The 21,606-nt window shown below is 39.1% G+C and overlaps 1 protein-coding gene across 2 annotated transcripts in view; it reads left to right on the forward strand.

Moving 5' to 3' along the window:
* Window positions 1-21,606, forward strand: part of LOC127423473 (VPS35 endosomal protein-sorting factor-like) — a 34,451-nt gene that overhangs the window by 6,812 nt on the left and 6,033 nt on the right. Inside the window, exons 4-27 of one of the 2 annotated variants that reach the window (XM_051667791.1) lie at window positions 1,333-1,449; window positions 1,534-1,558; window positions 1,824-1,900; window positions 1,993-2,121; window positions 2,928-3,012; window positions 3,964-4,020; window positions 4,129-4,225; window positions 7,754-7,801; window positions 7,901-7,994; window positions 8,397-8,597; window positions 8,678-8,724; window positions 9,092-9,203; window positions 9,290-9,406; window positions 14,322-14,375; window positions 14,466-14,546; window positions 15,252-15,314; window positions 15,406-15,491; window positions 16,216-16,296; window positions 16,383-16,446; window positions 16,552-16,650; window positions 18,329-18,406; window positions 18,512-18,626; window positions 21,160-21,299; window positions 21,401-21,566. In XM_051667791.1, coding sequence (XP_051523751.1) covers window positions 1,333-1,449; window positions 1,534-1,558; window positions 1,824-1,900; window positions 1,993-2,121; window positions 2,928-3,012; window positions 3,964-4,020; window positions 4,129-4,225; window positions 7,754-7,801; window positions 7,901-7,994; window positions 8,397-8,597; window positions 8,678-8,724; window positions 9,092-9,203; window positions 9,290-9,406; window positions 14,322-14,375; window positions 14,466-14,546; window positions 15,252-15,314; window positions 15,406-15,491; window positions 16,216-16,296; window positions 16,383-16,446; window positions 16,552-16,650; window positions 18,329-18,406; window positions 18,512-18,626; window positions 21,160-21,299; window positions 21,401-21,566 — 2,233 coding nt within the window. The remainder of the gene's footprint in view (window positions 1-1,332; window positions 1,450-1,533; window positions 1,559-1,823; window positions 1,901-1,992; window positions 2,122-2,927; window positions 3,013-3,963; window positions 4,021-4,128; window positions 4,226-7,753; window positions 7,802-7,900; window positions 7,995-8,396; window positions 8,598-8,677; window positions 8,725-9,091; window positions 9,204-9,289; window positions 9,407-14,321; window positions 14,376-14,465; window positions 14,547-15,251; window positions 15,315-15,405; window positions 15,492-16,215; window positions 16,297-16,382; window positions 16,447-16,551; window positions 16,651-18,328; window positions 18,407-18,511; window positions 18,627-21,159; window positions 21,300-21,400; window positions 21,567-21,606) is intronic. The other variant, XM_051667793.1, reaches the window with a different exon arrangement.

Genomic DNA, 21,606 nt, shown 5'->3' on the forward strand with positions numbered 1-21,606 from the left:
TCTGGCTCTTCAGCCATTTAAGTTCAAGGTGTCGCCGACTGATGGCTGTCGCCGACTTCCTTTCCAGAAATGGGGGGGAGTGGTAGACAGGCCGGATGTCTCCCCAGCCCGAGTCGGGCGGTGGGGATATGTGGCAGTGGGGGCGTGGTCGAGCATCTGTCCAGAGCGAGAGAAAGAAGTAAGGGCATTTGCACCTGAACTAGATTATGTGTAACACCTGTCTCTAATTCCAGTGAGCATGGGGGGAGCGGCATATAAGCAGCCACACCACCAGCAGAGAGGGGGAGAGAGTCTGGCACAAAGAAGGCCACGGTGCTCCTGAAGCTGAAGCTGTTACGTTTAACCTGTTATGTGTATGAAGCTGATGTGTTACATGCCTATGTGCCTGTGAAGCTGATGAGTTTGTGAAGTTGTAAAGCACTGAAATGGCCTATTAAAAGTCCTACCTGAGCCAGGAAAAACTTGCTTCCCTGTGTTCTCCTTCCCGCCTGTTATGAAGCTGTTCTACAACATATAATAAAATATTGTTAATTGAACTTTTTTTTTTTTTATTCATATTGTATTTGATGTGCTGAATTGAACTGTGATACATTTCAATCCATATTTATAGAGCAAGGAGAGGAAGTTGTCATGGCCAAACCATGGCCTCTCATGTCATGGCCTCTCCTTGCTCTATTTATAGAGCAAGGAGAGGAAGTTGTCATGGCCAAACTCTCAAACATTTAGTATCACTGAAAAGCCCAGGGAGTCCTCTGATAATACCCCAATATGTATCTCTGTAGAAAAACTTGAATAACAAATGTCCTACACAAAAATGAGGATAATGACCTTTAAAGCCTAATGTATCAATGATGGTACATAAAAAATCAATTAAAAAAAAGTGCTTTTTTTTTACGATTTCTTTTTAGAGTTTGTCTAATGGTACTAAAAACAGTTTCATGTCATATGTCAGGCCTTACAAGTTTAAAGATACACTATGAATTTTGTTGTAATTTGTGGAATTTTATAAAAAATCTTAATTTTCAAGAATCTGTTCTGTTAAAATCTGAAATGATCTCATCATTTCAGGGCATTAAATCCAATAAGAATTGTATTTCTCAAATCAAAATGATCCTTCCTCACTAAAAGAATCATTAAATTCCACATTAATGAAATTCCTTAAGATTCCCATCCCTAATAGAATTGTTATAGTAAGTGTACAAAAATGGTAATACCGTTGCACTTTCTGGTAAGTAAGGATTTAACTGTCTGGGAAATAGTTTTGATCTGCTAAGAGTTAAAATTGTTCATGTTTTAGAAATGGTCTTTTACACTCTTTCATTTTGATGGCAGGAGTTGGGGAGGAAGCATCAGGAGAAAGAGGAGGAGGTGGGTTCAGACTTTGAGTCTTGGTCCTGTAAGCGTGGAGAGATTCTGGCTAGATTCACCACTACAGAGAAACTGTCTATAGTATGTACTTCACTTTACAGCTCTCAATTCTCTTGTCTGTGTTTACAGTGAAAGACATTCATGAAGCTTTTGTTTCTCTTACAGAATCTCTTCATGGGCTCAGACAAGAGTGAGTCCTTCATTTGTCCATATTTGTCTGTTCTGTTTGCTTTTGCTTGTTAAAGTCATAATCTGTTGATGGTCCAAGCATTGACCGGCACATGTTACTAACAGTGTCTTAAGAGACTCAAAGTTGTTGCAGCTCACAAGCCGCATTCAGTCAGTGTTGCTGTGTCGGCCTGGTTTTCAGTATAACACATCGTGACAGTGTTACACGTTTCGGAAAAGCTTACTTAGTTGACAGATTAAACTGCATATTGACCCTTTGTGTGAAGGTAAAGCATCCAGTCCCAGTTCAGCAGTGTCAGAGAAGGTGCGCACTCGACTGGAGGAACTGGATGATCTGGAGGAGGTGCGTCTCATCACATCATGTCTCATGCTGGAATATCATGTTAATGTATACAATATGTGTATATGTGAATGTGTGGTGTATTGTGTGTGCAGGGCTCTCAGAGGGAGCTGTTGAATCTGTCCCAGCAGGACTATGTGAACCGTATAGAGGAACTCAATCAGTCTCTGAAAGAGGCCTGGAGTTCAGACCAGAAGGTCAAAGCACTGAAGATCGTCATCCAGGTCTGAGAAACCAACATGAACTTGTTCCTGGTCTCATCAGTGCATGTTATTCCAAAGAAAACACATTTTGTTTTTCATAATCTTCCATCAAATTCATCTTGCTCTGCCTCTGAAAGCACCTTCCTTTTCACCAAGTGCACTTCTTTTTCAACCACCTGTCTTAGAGATTGATCAAGTCTCATTTTGTCTTTGAATTTCCTATTTCACTAAAAAATGTGGCACTAATGTGCTATATGTAATATTTTTACTGTACTAAATCATAAAATGACCATAATATGTCATTAGAGAATTAGGAAACATGCTCTACTGGCTTCTCCAATAACAATGCTACAGCCAGTATATTCTACTTTGAAGTTTCCAATCCGGGCCAGAATTTCTGTTTATGTTTTGGCCTGCCCACTGCCCACTCACCAATAGTATTTCGACACCGCTGGGTTGCCAGATTTGAACAAGTTTGCAAGCAAACAACACTGCGTGCTGCAGCCATGGAAGCCAGCAAACGAACTGGATCAGAGATAACAGATTCCACCATGATCAGAGGCGTAGTAAAACAAGGATAAATACTGGAGATGCCTTTGGAAGATGGAGACATCTTAAAGCCCAGAAATCCTTTAAAACAGATGCTGAGTTGGGACGGGGCAGACAACTCTCCAATATTTTGAATTTGGACTGCAGTACCCATTTCAAACGCTTGTTGTCAATCTTACATATAGCACCTTAATGACGTAAAATGGGTTTAGAAGGCAGTTTCATGTTGACTTTATAGTTCCTTTCTTTCCTTTTGTTTATTCGTTCATACTTTTTAGTGCTCTAAGCTGCTGTCGGATACATCAGTAATTCAGTTTTACCCCAGCAAGTTTGTCCTCATCACAGACATCCTGGACACATTTGGTAAGAGCTGCTCAGGTGTTTTTATCATTTTATGACTAAGATATCTCACTGTTTTTGACCCCTCTGCAGTACAACAAGTGATATTTTGAAGTAAATCAAGAGGTTTTGTTTAATTAGTACATGTCAATGGCATGTGTCCAGGTCAGATTTCACCCCCAAATCAAAACAAAATAATACGAAAATGATCTAATTAAATAATAAAATCATGCTTGTTAGGACATTTTCATGATAATTACACACTAAACTGATAACAAAGTCATTATTTTTGTGAACAAAAACTATTTTTTTAACAATTGTGTCCAGAAATGATGATTGCTATTACCGTATCACTGAAATTAGAATCAAATGAGAATCATGGTAGAAAATTTAATAATGTCATATGCAGTAAATCTTGTGAAAGATTGTGAGATTGACCCTTTAATCCTTTAAGATCGGATGGGCCTGCCGGCGTGCCCATGAGAAAAAATAATAATAACTACAGTCTTGGGGCCTGGGTAGCTCAGTGGTAAAATACACTGGCTACCACCGCTGGAGTCGCTAGTTCAAATCCAGGGTGTGCTGAGTGACTCCAGCCAGGTCTCCTAAGCAACCAGTTTGGCCCGGTTGCTAAGGAGGGTAGAGTCACATGGGGTAACCTCCTTGTGGTCACAATAATGTGGTTCTCACTCTCGGTGGGGCGCGTGGTGAGTTGAGCGTGGTTGCCGCGGTGGATGGCGTGAAGCCTCCACACGCGCTATGTCTCCGTGGCAGCGTGCTCAACAAGCCACGTGATAAGAAGCGCGGATTGACGGTCTCAGACACGGAAGCAACTGAGATTCGTCCTCCGCCACCCGGACTGAGGTGAATCACTATGCGACCACAAGGACTTTAAAAAAAGCACATACCCAAAAATATGGTGCTGTGATGTGAATGTGTGTGTGTGTGTGTGTGTGTGTGTGTGTGTGTGTGCAGGTGGTCTGGTCTACGACAGGATCTGGTCCATGTGTGCTGATCCACATCCTCTACCAGGTAAAATAATATGCATCATCACAGCCCAGCTGAGAAAATGTGTCTCAAAATTAACCTGTTAAATCCGTTACCATCTCTGATATTTTTAATCAATTTTGTAATTCTCAGAGTCGTTCTGTGCTGATGATGTGAATGACACAGCTAAAGAAACGTGTCTGAACTGGTTCTTTAAAATCGCCTCCATCAGAGAGCTCGTCCCTCGACTGTATCCACTCTGAATGTTTTTCATTGCTTTTCCATGTACTCATTTCAGTGATTCATACACCGATCATATCATAAGCACCTTAAAGGTGAAGTGTGTCATTTCTGCATCACCAAATGAAATGATTTTCAAACAAGTTTCCTAAACACTCCTCCCATTGGTCAGCCAAACCAGTATAGAGTGCAACAGTGCCTGTCCACTTTTTCAGCTGTCATGGTTCCGGAAGTATTTTTCCCATTCATTTGTTCCATAGTGATTTCATAAATTCCTTCATAAAAGAGTTGTGCACAATGAACCAAACCAACCAGCTCCGAGGAGAATCACAACATTACTAACTTTGATTTGAAGCAAAAAAGTATTTGAAAATTGAACACAAAAGCTGCATCCGAATTGCGTACTGTCACAGTATGTACTGTATTTGATGAAGGATGCACTTATATGCCGGTAAAACAGTACGTTCTTTTAGGTATGCATGCGAGTAGTATGAATAGATTTCAGACATACTTCATCCAGGGATGTGGGCAGCATCTCATGAACCGAATATATGATGTAATGACAACAACCGTGAAAGCTATCCGCTCTGGTTTTATTAAACAAGCACCATTTAAGCACAAGGAACAATTATCTTGGGATATGGAGCACTTACAGTTGAGAAGAGCCATCCGACTCACGATTCACCACCATTCTTATAAATCCAGCGTTTTGATCGTGACGTCGCCTCAGCTCCTGAGGGATTATGGGATCGTTAAGTGTCCAGTCGATCCGCACTTCAGAATCTCTCCAGAAATAGTATGTTATGTGGGTATTTCTCACTTGCTGCTTCATGAATACTGTGGATTCGGACATACTACAGTTTTTTGGCATGCTATATAGAAGTATGGATATTTGGACGCAGCAAAAGACAAAGGTACAAGACTGTGTACTTCTTTAATGAGTGAATGAACTACAATCCCATGAAGCATTGCGAAAGATGTCACTGAGTAAAATGATGGGAATATATCAAACTTTCTTGATTTTAGGTTGTTTATTGCAAAATATTCCGATACGTACAAATAGAAAAATAGTTTAAGGGTGAAGAGACGCCAATTCGATTGCGTCATGGGAGTAGGGGGTCTGAAGTAACCGTTTAATTTGATGAAATAATGTTTTTGTGAGCAACATTTCAATTGCAAATATTACATCATATTAAAGTAGATGTTTCCTCTAGTGAAGGTTTGGGACTGTGTACATTCTTGTGGTTCCATCAGCCAATCAGTTTTGTCATGACATCATTATCCTGCAGCTTCAGAGTGATTAGTCACATGACATTTACGGCTCAGGCATAAAACAAATGAGCAAATATGGCAGTATGCAGGTGGCACACTTCTGGGGCGGCATACGCCAGCTGAGCAACTGCTCTTGAGAAAAATGTTGAAAAATTTTGATTACCACAAAAATACTAACTGTTTCAAAAGTATAGCCACAAGAAGTAAACATCATAAATGTAAACATGATTTTTGTGTGATAAAATCAGGGCTTTACCAGCATTACGTCATCATTGCAACAAAGTTGTAAAATTGGCTATAACTTTACACAGATGTGGTTAGTACAGTTGAAGTCAGAAGTTTACATACACCTTAGCCAAATACATTTAAACTCAGTCTTTTTTTAAATTCCTGACATTTAATCGTAGAAAACATTCCCTGTCTTAGGTCAGTTAGGATCACTATTTTAAGAATGTGAAATGTCAGAATAATAGTAGAGAGAATGATTTATTTCAGCTTTTATTTCTTTCATCACATTCCCAGTGGGTTAGAAGTTTACATACACTTTATTAGTATTTGGTAGCATTGCCTTTAAATTGTTTAATTTGGGTCAAATGTTTTGGGTATCCTTCCACAAGCTTCTCACAATAAGTTGCTGCAATTTTGGCCCATTCCTCCAGACAGAACTGGTGTAACTGAGTCAGGTTTGTAGGCCTCCTTGCACGCAAACGCTTTTTCAGATCTGCCCACAAATGCTCTATCGGATTGAGGTCAGGGCTTTGTGATGGCCACTCCAATACCTTGACTTTGTTGTCCTTAAGCCATTTTTCCACAACTTTGGAGGTATGCTTTGGGTCATTGTCCATTTGGAAGACCCATTTGTGACCGAGCTTTAACTTCATGGCTGATGTCTTGAGATGTTGCTTCAATATATCCACATGATTTTCCTTCCTCATGATGCCATCTATTTTGTGAAGTGCACCAGTCCCTCCTGCAGCAAAGCACCCCCGCAACATGATGCTGCCACCCCCATGCTTTACGGCTGGGATGGTGTTCTTCACCCTTTTTCCTCCAAACATAATGATGGTCATTATGGCCAAACAGTTCAATTTTTGTTTCATCAGACCAGAGGACATTACTCCAAAAAGTAAGATCTTTGTCCCCATGTGCACTTGCAAACTGTAATCTGGCTTTTTTATGTCAGTTTTGGAGCAATGGCTTCTTCCTTGCTGAGCAGCCTTTCAGGTTATGTTGATATAGGACTCGTTCTACTGTGGATATAGATACTTGTCTACCTGTTTCCTCCAGTATCTTCACAGGGTCCTTTGCTGTTGTTCTGGGATTGATTTGCACTTTTCGCACCAAACTTCATTCATCTCTAGGAGATGGAATGTGTCTCCTTCCTGAGCGGTATGATGGCTGTGTGGTCCCATGGTGTTTATACTTGCGTACTATCATTTGTACAGATGAACGTAGTACCTTCAGACATTTGGAAATTGCCCCCAAGGATGAACCAGACTTGTGGAGGTCCACCAGTTTTTTTCTGAGGTCTTGGCTGATTTCTTTTGATTTTCCCATGATGTCAAGCAAAGAGGCACTGAGTTTGAAGGTAGGCCTTAAAATACATCCACAGGTACACCTACAATTCAGTACACCTACCAGAAGCTAATTGGCTAATTGCCTAAAGGCTTGACATAATTTTCTGGAATTTTCCAAGCTGCTTAAAGGCACAGTTAACTTAGTGTATGTAAACTTCTGACCCACTGGAATTGTGATATAGTCAATTAAAAGTGAAACAATCTGTCTGTAAACAACTGTTGGAAAAAGTACTCGTGTCATGTACAAAGTAGATGTCCTAAACGACTTGCTATACTATAGTTTGCTAATATGAAATCTGTGGAGTGGTTAAAAAATTAGTTTTAATGACTTCAACCTAAGTGTATGTAAACTTCTGACTTCAACTGTAAGTGATTTTATGACAGTAAAATCATGTTAACACATTGTTTATGTCTTGTGTCTATACTTTTGAAACAGTGAGTATTTGAATGTTTACGGATTGGCCCCATTCACTTCCATTGTAAGTGTCTCACTGGAACACAGATTTTTAGATAAACTAGTTGAAATAATTTTTGTGGTTATCAGCATTATGCCACAAATGCTCACGATTGATCTTAACGTTTATTGAACCCTGAATATTTCTGTAAGCTGGAATAGGAGAAATATTTGTAACCATCGATAATGTGAACTGAAATCTCAGCATGTTCAATTGAGCCCTTGACCGTGACAGATATGTTGAAGCTGCTCTTCTGAAATGCAATCGCTTCTTGACAAAGTCGTGAGTATCTGAGCGTAATACTTCACTGCTGTTCAAGCATTTAGTGTGTTCAAGCATAGTTAGTGTGAGTTCATGTAACTGATTGTTGGTCTCTGTAAGGGGGATTCAGGAGACGCTGCAGAGACTGACAGCAATGATCAGAGGAATAGGAGACCCGCTGGTGGCTGTATATGCACGAGCATACTTATGCAGGGTGAGAAAAATCATAATAATGCTCTGTGATTATACAACCTCTTACAACTTGTTTCCTATAATTAGTGGTATTTGCATCACTATTACTATTGCTCATACTCCGGGTTAGTGATTTGAACAAACACCTAACACTAATTTTTAAACTCTTTTCTTGTTGAGGAGAGGTGAGATGTTACTTTACTAAGAGATCAGACTTGCAATTTTTACCTGGCAGACAATAAAACCATAGATCTATAGACTTGCTTTGAAATTATCATTGCCAGACTTTTTCACTTGAGCCAGTAAACAACCATCCAGAACATCATGGCAACTTTTTCACGGCAAAGAGCACTTGTGAAAATGTACAAATCTAGTTATAAATGGTCTCTCTCTCTCTCTCTTTCTCTCTCTCTCTCTGTGTCAGGTGGGGATGGAGGTGGCTCCTCACCTGAAGGACAGCCTGAATAAGAACTTCTTCGACCTGCTGGCGTCGTTCCGTCAGATTCATGGTGACAGTGTTCAGAATCAGCTGGTGTTACAGCGAGTGGAGATTCCAGTGTATCTGACTCTCTATTCTCCTGCCATTCACTGGATCCTGCAGTGTGTGGCGTACAGAGCTCCAGAGGTACAGACACAGCACACGGGGGGAAATCGCTTTCAAAGTGATTTTAACATCACATATCACGGATGTGTTTGTCTTTACAGGTCCTGCTGACAGAGATGATGGAGAGATGCAAGAGGTTAGGCAACAAGTAAGATCTTCTCTCTGCTGAGGGACATTTCTGCTAACTTCTGATCTGTTTTCTGCATGAAAAACAGAAACATATCAAACCATGATTTTAAAATGAAATATTATACAACAATGACTCACTATTTCTTTTATTCAGAGGCTTTATTGAAGTAATCAGATTATAGTTTGAGAAAAGGAATTTGTAGTGGATTACTTCTTGAGTAATTTATTCAGTGGATTAGAGTACAACCGAACATTGTTGATAAAATTGTTTTCACAGCAGTGATTGTGTTTAGAGATGTGATTTTCAGTTATTTGTCAAGTGAAACTATGGGGATATGTGTGGGCTACCAAGTTAATCCTGCATGCTTCTGTTTTTTTACCCATAGTGCTCTTCTGCTGAACTCTGTCATGTGGGCGTTTCGAGCAGAATTTGTGGCTACAAGAGCAACAGACTTTATTGGCATGATCAAAGACTGTGATGAGGCAGGATTCCCCAAGGTCAGACACACAAACACACATAGCAGATGGGTCAAAGACACCAGTGACTGTCAGTGTTTATTCTGGCTCTTGTCTGTTCTCTGTAGCACTTGTTATTTGCGTCTCTGGGTCACAGTCTGTCTTCTGCCGATCCTCCAGAGAGCGAGAGACTCTCTATACTCAATGAAGCATGGAAGGTCATCACTAAAGTGCGCTGTCCACGGGTAAACAGCTTTGGATCTTTGATTTATTTAAGCGTTCTCATACGCTAACATTACCATTCCATTTACCATTTCTATTTAACATTATTGTGTACAAAAATAATATAATCAAACCATTCAATACAACGCTTTCGATTTATTATGTGGATGTATGGTTCGATACATAAATAAACACATTACTGGTAGTGCTAATAGAGTTACTGCTTAAGAAATTTTTAAAACCAATGAGCAATGCGAAAGATTGAGAGCAACGATAAACAATAAACAGGAGACCAGAGCAGCTCACCTAGATAGCCAAGTTGATTAAGAAAAAGCTCGAAGATCCTCCTACACATTTGAGATTGGGTGTTTGGGAACATTTTGGTATCTGTGTAAGCCACAGCCTTGATGGCAAACACCAAGTAGATTGATGCGTTACAGCTGGTCAGATTTGCCAAACAATGTTGCAATGTCCCAGTGCTACGTCAAACATGTACAGTGGCTATAAAAAGTCTACACACCCCTTTTAAAATTGCAGGTTTTTGGGATACAAAAATGAATCCATAAATCATGTCAGATCTTTCCCACCTTCAGTGTGATAAATGCAATCAACCAAATTTAAAGTGAACAACAAATGGAAACTTTTTAGGAATTAATAAATAAATAAAAGACTTAGAAAAACCTGGTTGCATAAGTGTGCACACCCCTCAACTAATACTTGAAGCACCTTTTGCTTTAAATACAGCAGCCAGTCTTTTTGAATAAAAGTCTATAAACTTAGCACATCTTGATTTGTCAATTTTTTCCCACTCTCACTTTAAAAAAGCTCCAGATCGATCGAATTGCGAGGGGATCTCCTGTGCACAGTCCTCTTCAAGTCATTCCACAAGTTTTCGATTGGATTTAGGTCTGTGCTCTGACTGGGCCATTCCAAAACATTGATCTTCTTCTTCTGAAGCCATTCCTTTGTTGACATAGATTTGTGTTTGGGGTCATTATCATGCTGAAAGATGAAATTCCTCTTCATCTTCAGCTTTCTAATGGAGGCCTGCAGGTTTTGTGCCAAAATGGACTGGTATTTGGCGCTATCTTTGATTCCTTCTATCTTGATGAGTGCCCCAGTCCCAGCTGAAGAGAAGCAGCCCCATAGCATGATGCTTCCACCACTATGCTTCACCGTGGGTATGGTGTTGTTTGGGTGATGCACCAAACATACCTTTTAAAATTATGGCCAAAACATTCTATCTTGGTTTCATCAGACAATAAAACATTTTGCTAAATGGTTTTAAGTGATTGGATATATGTTTTGGCAAAATTTGTGAGTATGGTGTCCATCTTGCCACCCTATCCCATAACCCAGAGAAATGAAGAATACGGGATATTGTTGTCACATGCAGCAAATGACAGATAGTTGCCAGATATTCTTGCAGCTCCTTTAATGTTGCTGTAGGTCTCTTGGCAGCCTCCCTGGTTAGTTTTCTTCTTGTTTTTTCTTCAATTTTGATGGGCACCCTGTTCTTTGGAATGCCATTGTGGTGCCCCATTTTCTCCACTTGTTGATGGCCTTCACGGTGTTTCATGGCACATCTAATGTTTTGGAAATTATTTTGTACCCCTCTCCTGATTGGTACCTGTTTACAATGAGACCCCGCACATACTTTGTAAGCTATTTGCGGTCCATAGTTTCAGCAGTAAGATGCAACCAAGTCTTACAGAAACAGCTGATTTTTATTCAGGGTTAATCAACATCGCTTTATTGATGACCAGAGGATTATAATTACTTTTGAGTAAGAGTTTGAATGTAATTTATTAATTCCAAACAGAGTCACATGCCCCATTATAAAAGGCTGTGCACACTTATGCAACCAGGTCATTTTAAGTTTTTAATTTTTCTTTTTTCTTCTTCTTAAAAGTTTCTATTTGTTTGTTCCTTGAATTTTGTTGGTTTTAATATAACATTAAAGGTAGAAAAAGGTCTGACATGGATTCACTTTTACATCTCAAAATCCTGCAATTTTAACAGGGGTGTGTAGACTTTTTATATCCACTGTAGTTTCATTTAGCCTGACCTCACCCCCTCAGTGCAAGTGACTACCAGGAACACCCACTACACGACACACCTAGTCCAGGTAACGCCCCCCTTGGATCATAAAGCCATTCTATTGGCTTAGAGAACTTATATAGTCATATTCAATCGCTGTATGATTCATGTTATTTTAACTAAAAACGTATCACAAAGAATCACTTTTAAATTATATTTCACATATGATATTATGTATTCAAAGATATACACGGTCAAATTAAACATTTCTCTTATCTGTTTTCTCAAGTTAGCCTACTTACCCCAACTTCTCCTCTTCATTTTCATCACGTTTACCCCTCATAGTCGCCCCTAGTGGTATGATTGTGTCCAATGGAACTTTTTAATTGCAGAATATTCAGTCATTTTATAAACTTTTCATTTTTTTATTTTTGTGGTTAGGTTTAGGTATAGGGGTAGGTTTAAGGTTAGGTTTAGGGTAGGGATAAGTATCAGGACTCCAAGTAAATGCAACAAACAATGAATGAATGTGACATCCAACTGTTGCAAGGCTTCAGCGAGCATTTTTTAGAGGGGTGTAGCTTGTAGTGGGTGTGTCTTATAGTGGGCGTGTCTTGTGGTAGTCCTACAGGACGCAGACAGACTCTTCTCCCCTGGTGCAAGTCAGTGGAACTGTGTGGCATAAACCGCAGCAACACATAGGGATGCCGTGGTGTGAGATTTTGATGGTGAGATTACGGTCTGAGAAAAAAATCGCGGTTGACAGGTTTTACGATTATTTGTAATTTTTCTTATTATACAACAGCACTGATGCAAAAAATGCATATCATATAACAACTGAACGTCTAAGTGGATGTATTTCTGGGGGATATGTAGAGGCTAAGGGAAACCCTATAATAAGAAAAGTGTTAAATACACAAAAAATAAATAGGAGGTATATAATTAGAGATGCTCCAATCTAGGACACAACACTGCCTATGAGCATCCCGAGCTCAGTGATGTGCTTAAGTGTAAACAGAGTGCTTCAAAAGTGCGTAATTGTAAGATTATTGTGGGTGCGCAACATGTAGTTCACGGCATGCATCAGTTTATTAAAACAATCCGTTGTTCTGTCAGACACCCCAACATAAAGAATCGGCAACAAATACTGTCCACAACACAAATAAACCTTTGGACTATGAATAATAACGGGAACATTGCTTACAGCAGGCAATTTAAAGTCCAATCATGACTAAAATTCACATTTATTATTGAATGCGGTGAATATGTACAGAAGCAATGCTTAAAATAATGAGGATGATTTAAGACGCAACTTTTCAAAGTTTACTCGCTGATAGTAACTACACACACATGCACCGCACGCTGTCAGCATGCTTAAACAATACAAAAAGTGGCATCTTTAATTCATCACTTTAAAATCAACACAGCTAAAAATATTAAACTTACTAGTTTGTTGTTGGAGGACTAGTGGAGCATCCTGTCTCATTTATAGAATGTTTCTTTCTAGGACTTCTGTCTGCTTATTTTACTTCCGTCGTCCTCAGTCAGTCGTTTAAATGCTCCCAAACAGCCAATTTAAGTTGCTTAGATCTGGTAGATCTGATATATTTTGGAATTCGTGTGTTTAAGCTTCAGTTTCACGTGAATTTAAAGTTCACGTTCAGTTCGTGACACCTGGCCATTAAAGCATCGCGCGGCCACCGTCCGTAACCATAGAAACAGCTCCAGTACCCACACAGGCACAAGAGTTTTCCCATTTAGGCTTACAAAAAAGTATTATTAAAATTATTAAAAAAACTATTTTATATCATATCAAATTTTGCCACATGTAAATAAAGCATTTCACGGTTTTTAACTGTGGATTCCAAATTCTTATGGTTAAATTAACCGTGATATTTTTAATCGCAGTTAACAGTGAAACTGTGTAATCACGGCATCCCTAGTAGCACGTTAGTCTCGGTAAAGGTGTTTACATGCAGCATGAAATCTGGGTAATTGGCAAAAATGAGTGCGTTTACATGCCGTTCTTACGCCGATTATTCTTAATAAGCCATCAAAATGTGTGGTCATGTAAACACAATAAACACCTTTCTTTTATCGGTGTACGGTCATAAACGACTTAAGAGTAAACCAATCGACACTTGTAAACACCTTTCTTACAGGCTTAGCCAATGAACATAAGTGTTGTGTGCAAGAATAAAGTGATTATTTCAAATCTCATGTAAACACGGTTTTCTTGCATTGTCAGATTTTTTTAAATAAGTGGATTTTTGGGAGTTATCGGCGCATTGGTGTGCATGTAAACAGGCTCTTTCTACTCGTGTTGACCAGTTTATGCTTACGCCGTATATGACCTTACACCGATAAAGGAAAGCCGTTTATTGCGTTTACATGACCACACATGCTTTTGGCTTATTAAGCGTAATCGGAATGTGAATGTAAACACACTCAGTGAGCCTTATTCAAAAAATCTGACAAAGCAAGAAAACTGCTTTTACATGAGATTTGAAATAATTGGGTCATTCTCTGTTTTTGACATAAATATTTAAACGGGTAAGAGCAGAACACTTGCGCACATTGGATTAGCCAGTGAGAACGGCAGTAAAAGTGTTCAAACCGCTAAATCATATTGGCAAATGTACATTTCTGGAAAAGCCAGAAGCGGAATGACTCTGCCAGCTGAGTCTGATACCTCTCAAGGATTTACTTAACATTTTATGGAATTTTTCTCAAGTAAAACATGAAAATTGTGAGTCTGTAGAACATATAATAATGTCATTTCAGAATTAAGATGAACATCGAGAATTCTGTGTATGGTCACATGCTTAATGTGAGTAAAGTGAGCAAAAAAACAAGTGAATGTGTTTCATTAAGGTTTGTATTGTATTTGTAATTCAGGATTATATCAACTGTGCTGAGATCTGGATAGAGTTCACCTGCCGTCACTTCACTGTGAGTGATCACATTCTCATTTGTGCAGAATTAAAGAAGAAAAAACGTTTGTATGTTTTAATATAATGTGTTCAAATGTGTCCATCACAGAAACGGGAGGTGAACACTGTCCTTGCTGACATCATCAAACACATGACTCCAGACAGAGCGTTTGAAGATGCTTATCTGCAGGTACACACGTGCTTGAGTGACATGTGTAATGATGCTGATGATGTCATGAAAATAATGCTGTCAGATTAAAGGTGCTTTCACACATACAGCTTTTTCCATACATTTAGCAGCATTGTTCCGTTTAGAGGTCATATGTGAACAAGAGACATTGTCGAAATCAAATAAGTGAATCAAAGAAGAAGTTGTAACAGTGCTGGAAAAGTTACGTATGTGAACAAAGGTTTGAGCATGTACGGGGTTATGATGCTCTGATGCCACACCATTTAGCATGTGATGCAGGACTCAAAAATCACGTCACATTGGTCGGACGCTAAAACAAACAAGCTCCTCCCCAGGTCGCGCTAGCCAACCAGTGTTTGTCTCAGGGTGAGTACTGGACTCTATGGGGCTTCACGATTCAAACATGGTTTAGACTTCATCCTGAAAGTGTGCGTATGCACAGAAAACACATTTTCAGATTTACAAAACAGTGTGTACCTGTGCAAAGTTCACTTTATCCCCCATTTGCGGTAAATGACAGCAGAGTTTTAATGTCATTTTGGTGCTGATGTGCAGATAAATGTATGGATTGCACTTGCTGGAAAAGATAGTCTGGTGATTTTACTGCAGTATAAGGGGTTTTCATGTGTGAAAGTGTCTAATGATGCCGATGTTGATGATATTATGTCAGATAATGATAATGATAATGTTGTGTTGTGTTCTCAGCTTCAGTCGGTGATAATGAAGATTCTCACATACTTCCATGATTTCTCAGTGCTCTTCTCCATGGTAAAGGCCCTTTAACTACCACTTGTGCAGTTATATATTTATAGCTTGATGACTTTTTTTTTTCTGATGTGTGTTGCTTTGATGATTGCAGGAGAAGTTCTTGCCGTTTCTCGACATGTTCCAGAAAGACAGCGTGAGGGTGGAGGTGTGTAAATCCATCATGGAGGTCTTCATCAAGTATGTTTGTCACTCAATATTCATGACTAAAACTAAACAAATGTTTCAGTTGCAGGCAGAGGACAGTTCAGAGCAGAAGAACAAGTCAGGGTCATGAAACACTAGCGTACATTAACAGATGTGTATGTGTTGCACATGATAGAAGACAATGTTAGCATCCGAAAATTAACATTTTAGGAGGAAAATGGCTAATTTAGGGGTTTCTTGGGGTGATTATCGGTTTAAAGTCAACGTCACACTATAGTGCATGATTGTATGCTATGAGAAGGCTCTATCCCATGATTATTCATTACACTTCATGAGATTTTCCTAAAACAAGCACTTCAAATTCTCAAGCGCTTCAGTGTGTTGTGTTCAAGACTACAAGGCTTCACTGTGATTCTGACAGAGCAACAGTCTTTCCATCAATGGCGAAACCTTTGAAATGTTTGCACAACACACATTTATTATGTGTGATTTTGGAGATATGTGGTGAGGTGGACTGGGGCTCGTTTGAGTCTGTCAATCCATCCATCCTAAATGTGAGTGTGTTTACTGATCTAAGCACTTATATTTGTCTCACATTCACATTTTTGTAAATTCTGCATTCCGTTTACTACCTCAATTCAAATTCCAGAATTTAAATTACATTCTCTTTTCAGTTCTGAAATATATTTACAGTGTTTGTCCTGTATTAGTTAGTGTTGTGTGTTCATGTATATTGTGTGATTGTACCTGTATTCAGACACCAGCAGGAGGTGACGAGAGACCCCGTCATTCTGAATGCACTGTTACACATCTGTAAGACCATGCACGACTCTGTCAAGTGAGTGAGCTCTGTGTCAGAGAGTTCATCTGTTAATGCATGACTGCAGAGCGTTACATTGACGTGTGTATGTCTCTGTGTTCTAGTGCTTTAACTCTAGATGATGAGAAAAGATCTCTGGCTCTACTCATCAATGGATTCATCCGTATGGTGAGTCTTTGTTCTTCAGGTCTCATTTCCCATAAACTGCTTGTTACTGACTCTATGAATGATGATTCAGAAAGAGTCCATTCATAAACGTCTGTGCTTCTTCAGGTGTCGTTTGGGAGAGATTTTGAGCAGCAGCTGAGTTTCTGTGTGGAAGCTCGAGCGACCTTCTGCAACCTAGAGCCTGTCATCATTCACCTCATACACGTAAGCACCATGTGTCCTAATGCAGACGTTTATATATACAGTGGCAAGAAAAAGTATGTAAACCCTTTGGAATAAACTGGTTTTCTGCATTAATTGGTCATAAAATGTGATCTTATCTTCATTAAAGTCACAAGTAAAGACAAACACAATGTGCTTAAGCTAACAACACCCAAACAATTATAATATTTCATGTCTTTATGGAACACATCCCATTAAACATTAACAGTGCTGTGGAAAAAGTAAGTGAACTCTTGGATTTAATAACTGGTCGATCCTCCTTTGGCAAGAATAACCTCAACCAAGTGTTTCCTGTAGCTATGGATTAGACCTGCACGACGTTCAGAAGAAATTTTGGACCATTCTTCCTCCAGAACTGCTTCAGCTCAGCCATATTCTTAGGATGTCTGGTGTAAACGGCTCTCATGAGGTCATTCACAGCGTCTCTATTGGGTTAAGGTCTGGGCTCTGACTGGGACACTCCAAAAGGGGGATTGTCTTTTTTTGAAGCCATTCTGTAGTGGATTAACTTCGATGTTTAGGGTCACGCATAAATGTTTTTGTTGGAAAGCAGCGGCTTCTTTCCTGGTGTCCTGCCATGAACACCATGCCTGTTTAATGTTTTCTGTATAGTAGACTCATGAACAGAGATGTTAACCAGTTCCAATGATTCCTTAAATCTTTATCTGTCACTCTAGGGTTCATTTTAGGGTTCATTTTTACATGATTGAGCATTCTCAGTGTGCCCTTTGAGTCATCTTGGCTGGACGGCCACTTCTAGGGAGAGTACCCACAGTACTAAATCATCTCCATTTATAGACAGTTTGTCTAACTGTGGACATCTAAGCTCTTCGAGATAACTTTGTAACACTTTCCAGCTTTTTGCAAAGGAACAATTCTTGATCATAGCTCTTTTTTGTGAGGCATGGTCCACGTCAGCAGATGTTTGAGTGCTTTTTATTAGTCAAAGTAGCTCTAACCCACACCTCCAATCTTGTTTCATTAATTGGATGCCATGTTTACCAACTTTGCAAGGTTCACATACTTTTTCCAACCTACACTGTGAATGTTTGAATAATGTATTCAATATGAACAAAAACAATACAATAATTTATGTTATTAGTTAAAACAGTTTGTGTTTGTTCATTGATGTAACTTAAAGATCAAACCAGATTTAAAGACAAATTTATACATGAATGCAGATCATTTCAAAGGGTTCACATACGTTTTCTTGCCACTATATACACACATATTGTGAATGCTTCATCTAAGGTCCACTTTTCTGCCACCATCTGCTTCACCTGTATTCATGTTAAAGCTGATGTGTGTCATTTTTCAATGTTAAAATTATGCAGAGTCAACTATGTCATTTATAGGTTGATAAAAGTTAAAGTCCATGTGTTGTTTAATAAATGTAATGATTTATTAAACATTGGTGTCTTTCATCATATTGCTGTTGTCACCATTTCATAAAAGCAATACGCCAGTCGGGGCTGTGTGAAACAGTGATTAAGGAACCACAGACAGTCTACTTCACAAGTCTAACAGACACCCTCTCATTGCTTACTGTCTGGTTAAAACACTTGTTTATTGTATTCCCTTCCTTATTTGTCACATTTTACACTGACACTGTCCTTAAGTTTAACTGTTGTCTCATGTCATATTAATGTCTGTTTTACAGACGGTGAATCAGTTAGCCATGGAGACCAGACGCGTGATGAAAGGAAATCACTCGCGCAAAACCGCTGCTTTTGTCAGGGTTTGTTTCACATAATGTTAATAGTGTTTGATAGCTGTATTCCTGTTGTTTTATCCGATAGATGACCATGTTTTGATGCTCGTGTGTTGTGTTGTTTGATTGCAGGCATGTGCGGCCTACAGTTTCATCACTATTCCGTCCCTCACCAGTATCTTCAGTCGTCTCAATCTGTACCTGCTCTCTGGACAGGTCGCGCTAGCCAACCAGTGTTTGTCTCAGGGTGAGTACTGGACTCTATGGGGCTTCACGATTCAAACATGGTTTAGACTTCATCCTGAAAGTGTGCGTATGCACAGAAAACACATTTTCAGATTTACAAAACAGTGTGTACCTGTGCAAAGTTCACTTTATAAAGCCCAGTTAGTGGAAGATTGTCTGTATATACAGAGGCTTTATTCCCAACCTAACCATATATGGAACTTACCATTTTTGTGTATATTATGCGTAACCACATCAACATCTAATTTACATACGCATATTGTCATCCAGTCACGTGATACTACTGTGTTTAACAGTACGAGTAACTAGGAAAATAATACATGTTGCATGTGAATAATTAGTGTTTGTCTTGGAGTAAAAATATCTAAACATCCTTTAAACAAGATAAATTTACCTGAGAAACATATTTGTATTAGATATTAAAACTTGCTTTAAGAGAATATATCCTGAATATTATTCTCAAATCAGTGGGAAATAATTTTGGAGTGTTTTAAGCATAAACCAAACCTAATTCATGCAAACTTCTCAGGTACTTTAAAAAAAAACAATTTTAAGGAAATTGTTTAGATCTTTAAAAATGAGATATTTTTCTGGAAGCAAAACTAAGTTAGTGATTATGAAAATGATTTGTGCAGTGTAAAACACTACGTATCTGACATCATCGAATTGGGGCTTTTTAAAAATAAAATGTGCAGTGTGTAAGCTTTTGTTTTATGGCCTGTTCGATTTATTATACCAAAACCCTGCTGAACTGCAATTACATTTTCTAGTGATGTCCCAATACCGATACTGGTATCAGAATCGTATGCGAGACCGCACTCTTGTACTTGTAAAAATGCTCAGGTTCCAAAAACTGATCCCCTCTGACGTACGTCTGAATGTCATTATGCAAACATTCAGTGCACAAATTAAAATCATGTCCTAGTGAGATTATTTAACAGCAAAGGCTACGATGTAATGAGATAAATATGGTGTTCATGTGCTGTGTGCTTCAAAGTGAATGTGTTGACAAAGACACAAACTGCTCATAGCTTTTAGAGCTCATTGTCTCCGTTTGTAGCAGATGACAGCAGGCGCTACTAATTCACTTGTAGTGTGAGGCACAAACAGACTACATATTTATTTAATAATAATCACTTTGAGTCACGAAAGCGAACGGCTTTTCCAGAGTGGGAGGCTACAGTCAAAAACATAGGAACACTTCAAAATAAAAGCTCTTTAAATGAAAAAAAAAAAAAAAATATGACAGAAATAGATCACTGCTGTATAGTATATTTACTGTAATGCTATAAATAATACTAATAATAAATCAATAGTAACTGTATTATATTTAAGCAATATCTCATATCGCTGATGCTCTGTTACGCAGCACTTTATTTGACGTTCTGTATAAAATCACATCATTTAATAAAAAATATAATACAAAACTATGTTGAAAATTAATTATATTCTTATTTGATTAAAGTTTTAATGAATGCATTTATTTAAGCACCATTTTGAAGATTAAAATTGAAATAAACTGTTGATATGGAATTCAGAATATATATATATATACAGTATATCAGACTGTATCGTGAGTACCAAAACAAAGTATTGTTCCTTGTACTTGTTTTTTTTAATTTTTTTTTCTCCCCAATTTGGAATGCCCAATTCCCACTACTTATTAGGTCCTCGTGGTGCCGCGGTTACTCACCTCAATCCAGGTGGCGGAGGACAAGTCTCAGTTGCCTCCACTTCTGAGACCGTCAATCCGTGCATCTTATCACGTGACTCGTTGTGCATGACACTGCGGAGACTCACAGCATGTGGAGGCTCATGCTACTCTCCACGATCCACACACAACTCACCACACGCCCCATTGAGAGCGAGAACCACTAATCACAACCACGAGGAGGTTACCCCATGTGACTCTACACTCCCTAGCAACCGGGCCAATTTGGTTGCTTAGGAGACCTGGCTGGAGTCACTCAGCACACCCTGGATTCGAACTCGTGACTCCAGGGGTGGTAGTCAGTGTCAATACTCACTGAGATACCCAGGTCCCCTCTTGTACTCATTCTTAAAAGTATCAGGACATCGCTACCCATTGATTAAAGTCACCTCTGATTGGTCAACGACATGCGGCAGCTGCAAAAAGCCGAGTTCCTGACTTGCGGTGTCTCTATTAGTGCCGCTTCTCACCCATTTAAAGTGAATTGGGAACTCTCTGTTAAAGTGTACCATGTAAAACCACCTTTAGTTTACATGCCAGGGACTATGTCTTTTAGCGGGAGAATGCCATTTAATGAATTTGCTTAGTAAAATGATGTTTTAATGCAAATTTTTGTCCTTAATATTTTTATGTAGTAACTGTCATCAAAGCAGTAAAGCACTTAAGGCTGTGATATATTGTGTACATACAGTATATGCACTGTAAATACTGACTATAGACAGGGCTAAAGGGTGTTGTTAGACACAACACGCAGCGGATTCTCTTGTGCCTTATTGCTTGAAAAGAGACTTGACTTGATTGAATCTCTTTGTCCATTTCTCAGCGGATGCGTTTCTAAAGGCAGCAGTCAGTGTTTTGCCAGAGGTCCCACGCACCATCAGTATTGAGGGTAAACAGCGCTCATCAGAGCCCTTCCTGCTCGACTTCATCAATAACTTCCTCTCTACACTGCTCGTAGTGCCGGTAATACATGCTTACATATCTGCAGAAACACTGTTCAGGACATCTGGTAATCTCTGTGTTTATCTGAGTGGGATTGTTTGTTTGTCTGTCTGGTCTTGTAGGACCATCCCGAGCAGGGTGTGCTGTATCTGGTGCGAGGACTCTTGAACATGGTGCAGGATTACACCTGGGAGGACAACAGCGATGCTAAAGTCCGTGTCTACATCAGCGCTTTACCATTACTAGCAGCAATGAGCCAAGAAACTTATCTCTACACCATTCCTAAAGGTATCTCATGGTCACATTTCATTCTTTTTAGGACCAGTAA

The sequence above is a fragment of the Myxocyprinus asiaticus genome, chromosome 32, assembly GCF_019703515.2.
Source record: "Myxocyprinus asiaticus isolate MX2 ecotype Aquarium Trade chromosome 32, UBuf_Myxa_2, whole genome shotgun sequence".
Lineage (NCBI taxonomy): Eukaryota > Metazoa > Chordata > Actinopteri > Cypriniformes > Catostomidae > Myxocyprinus > Myxocyprinus asiaticus.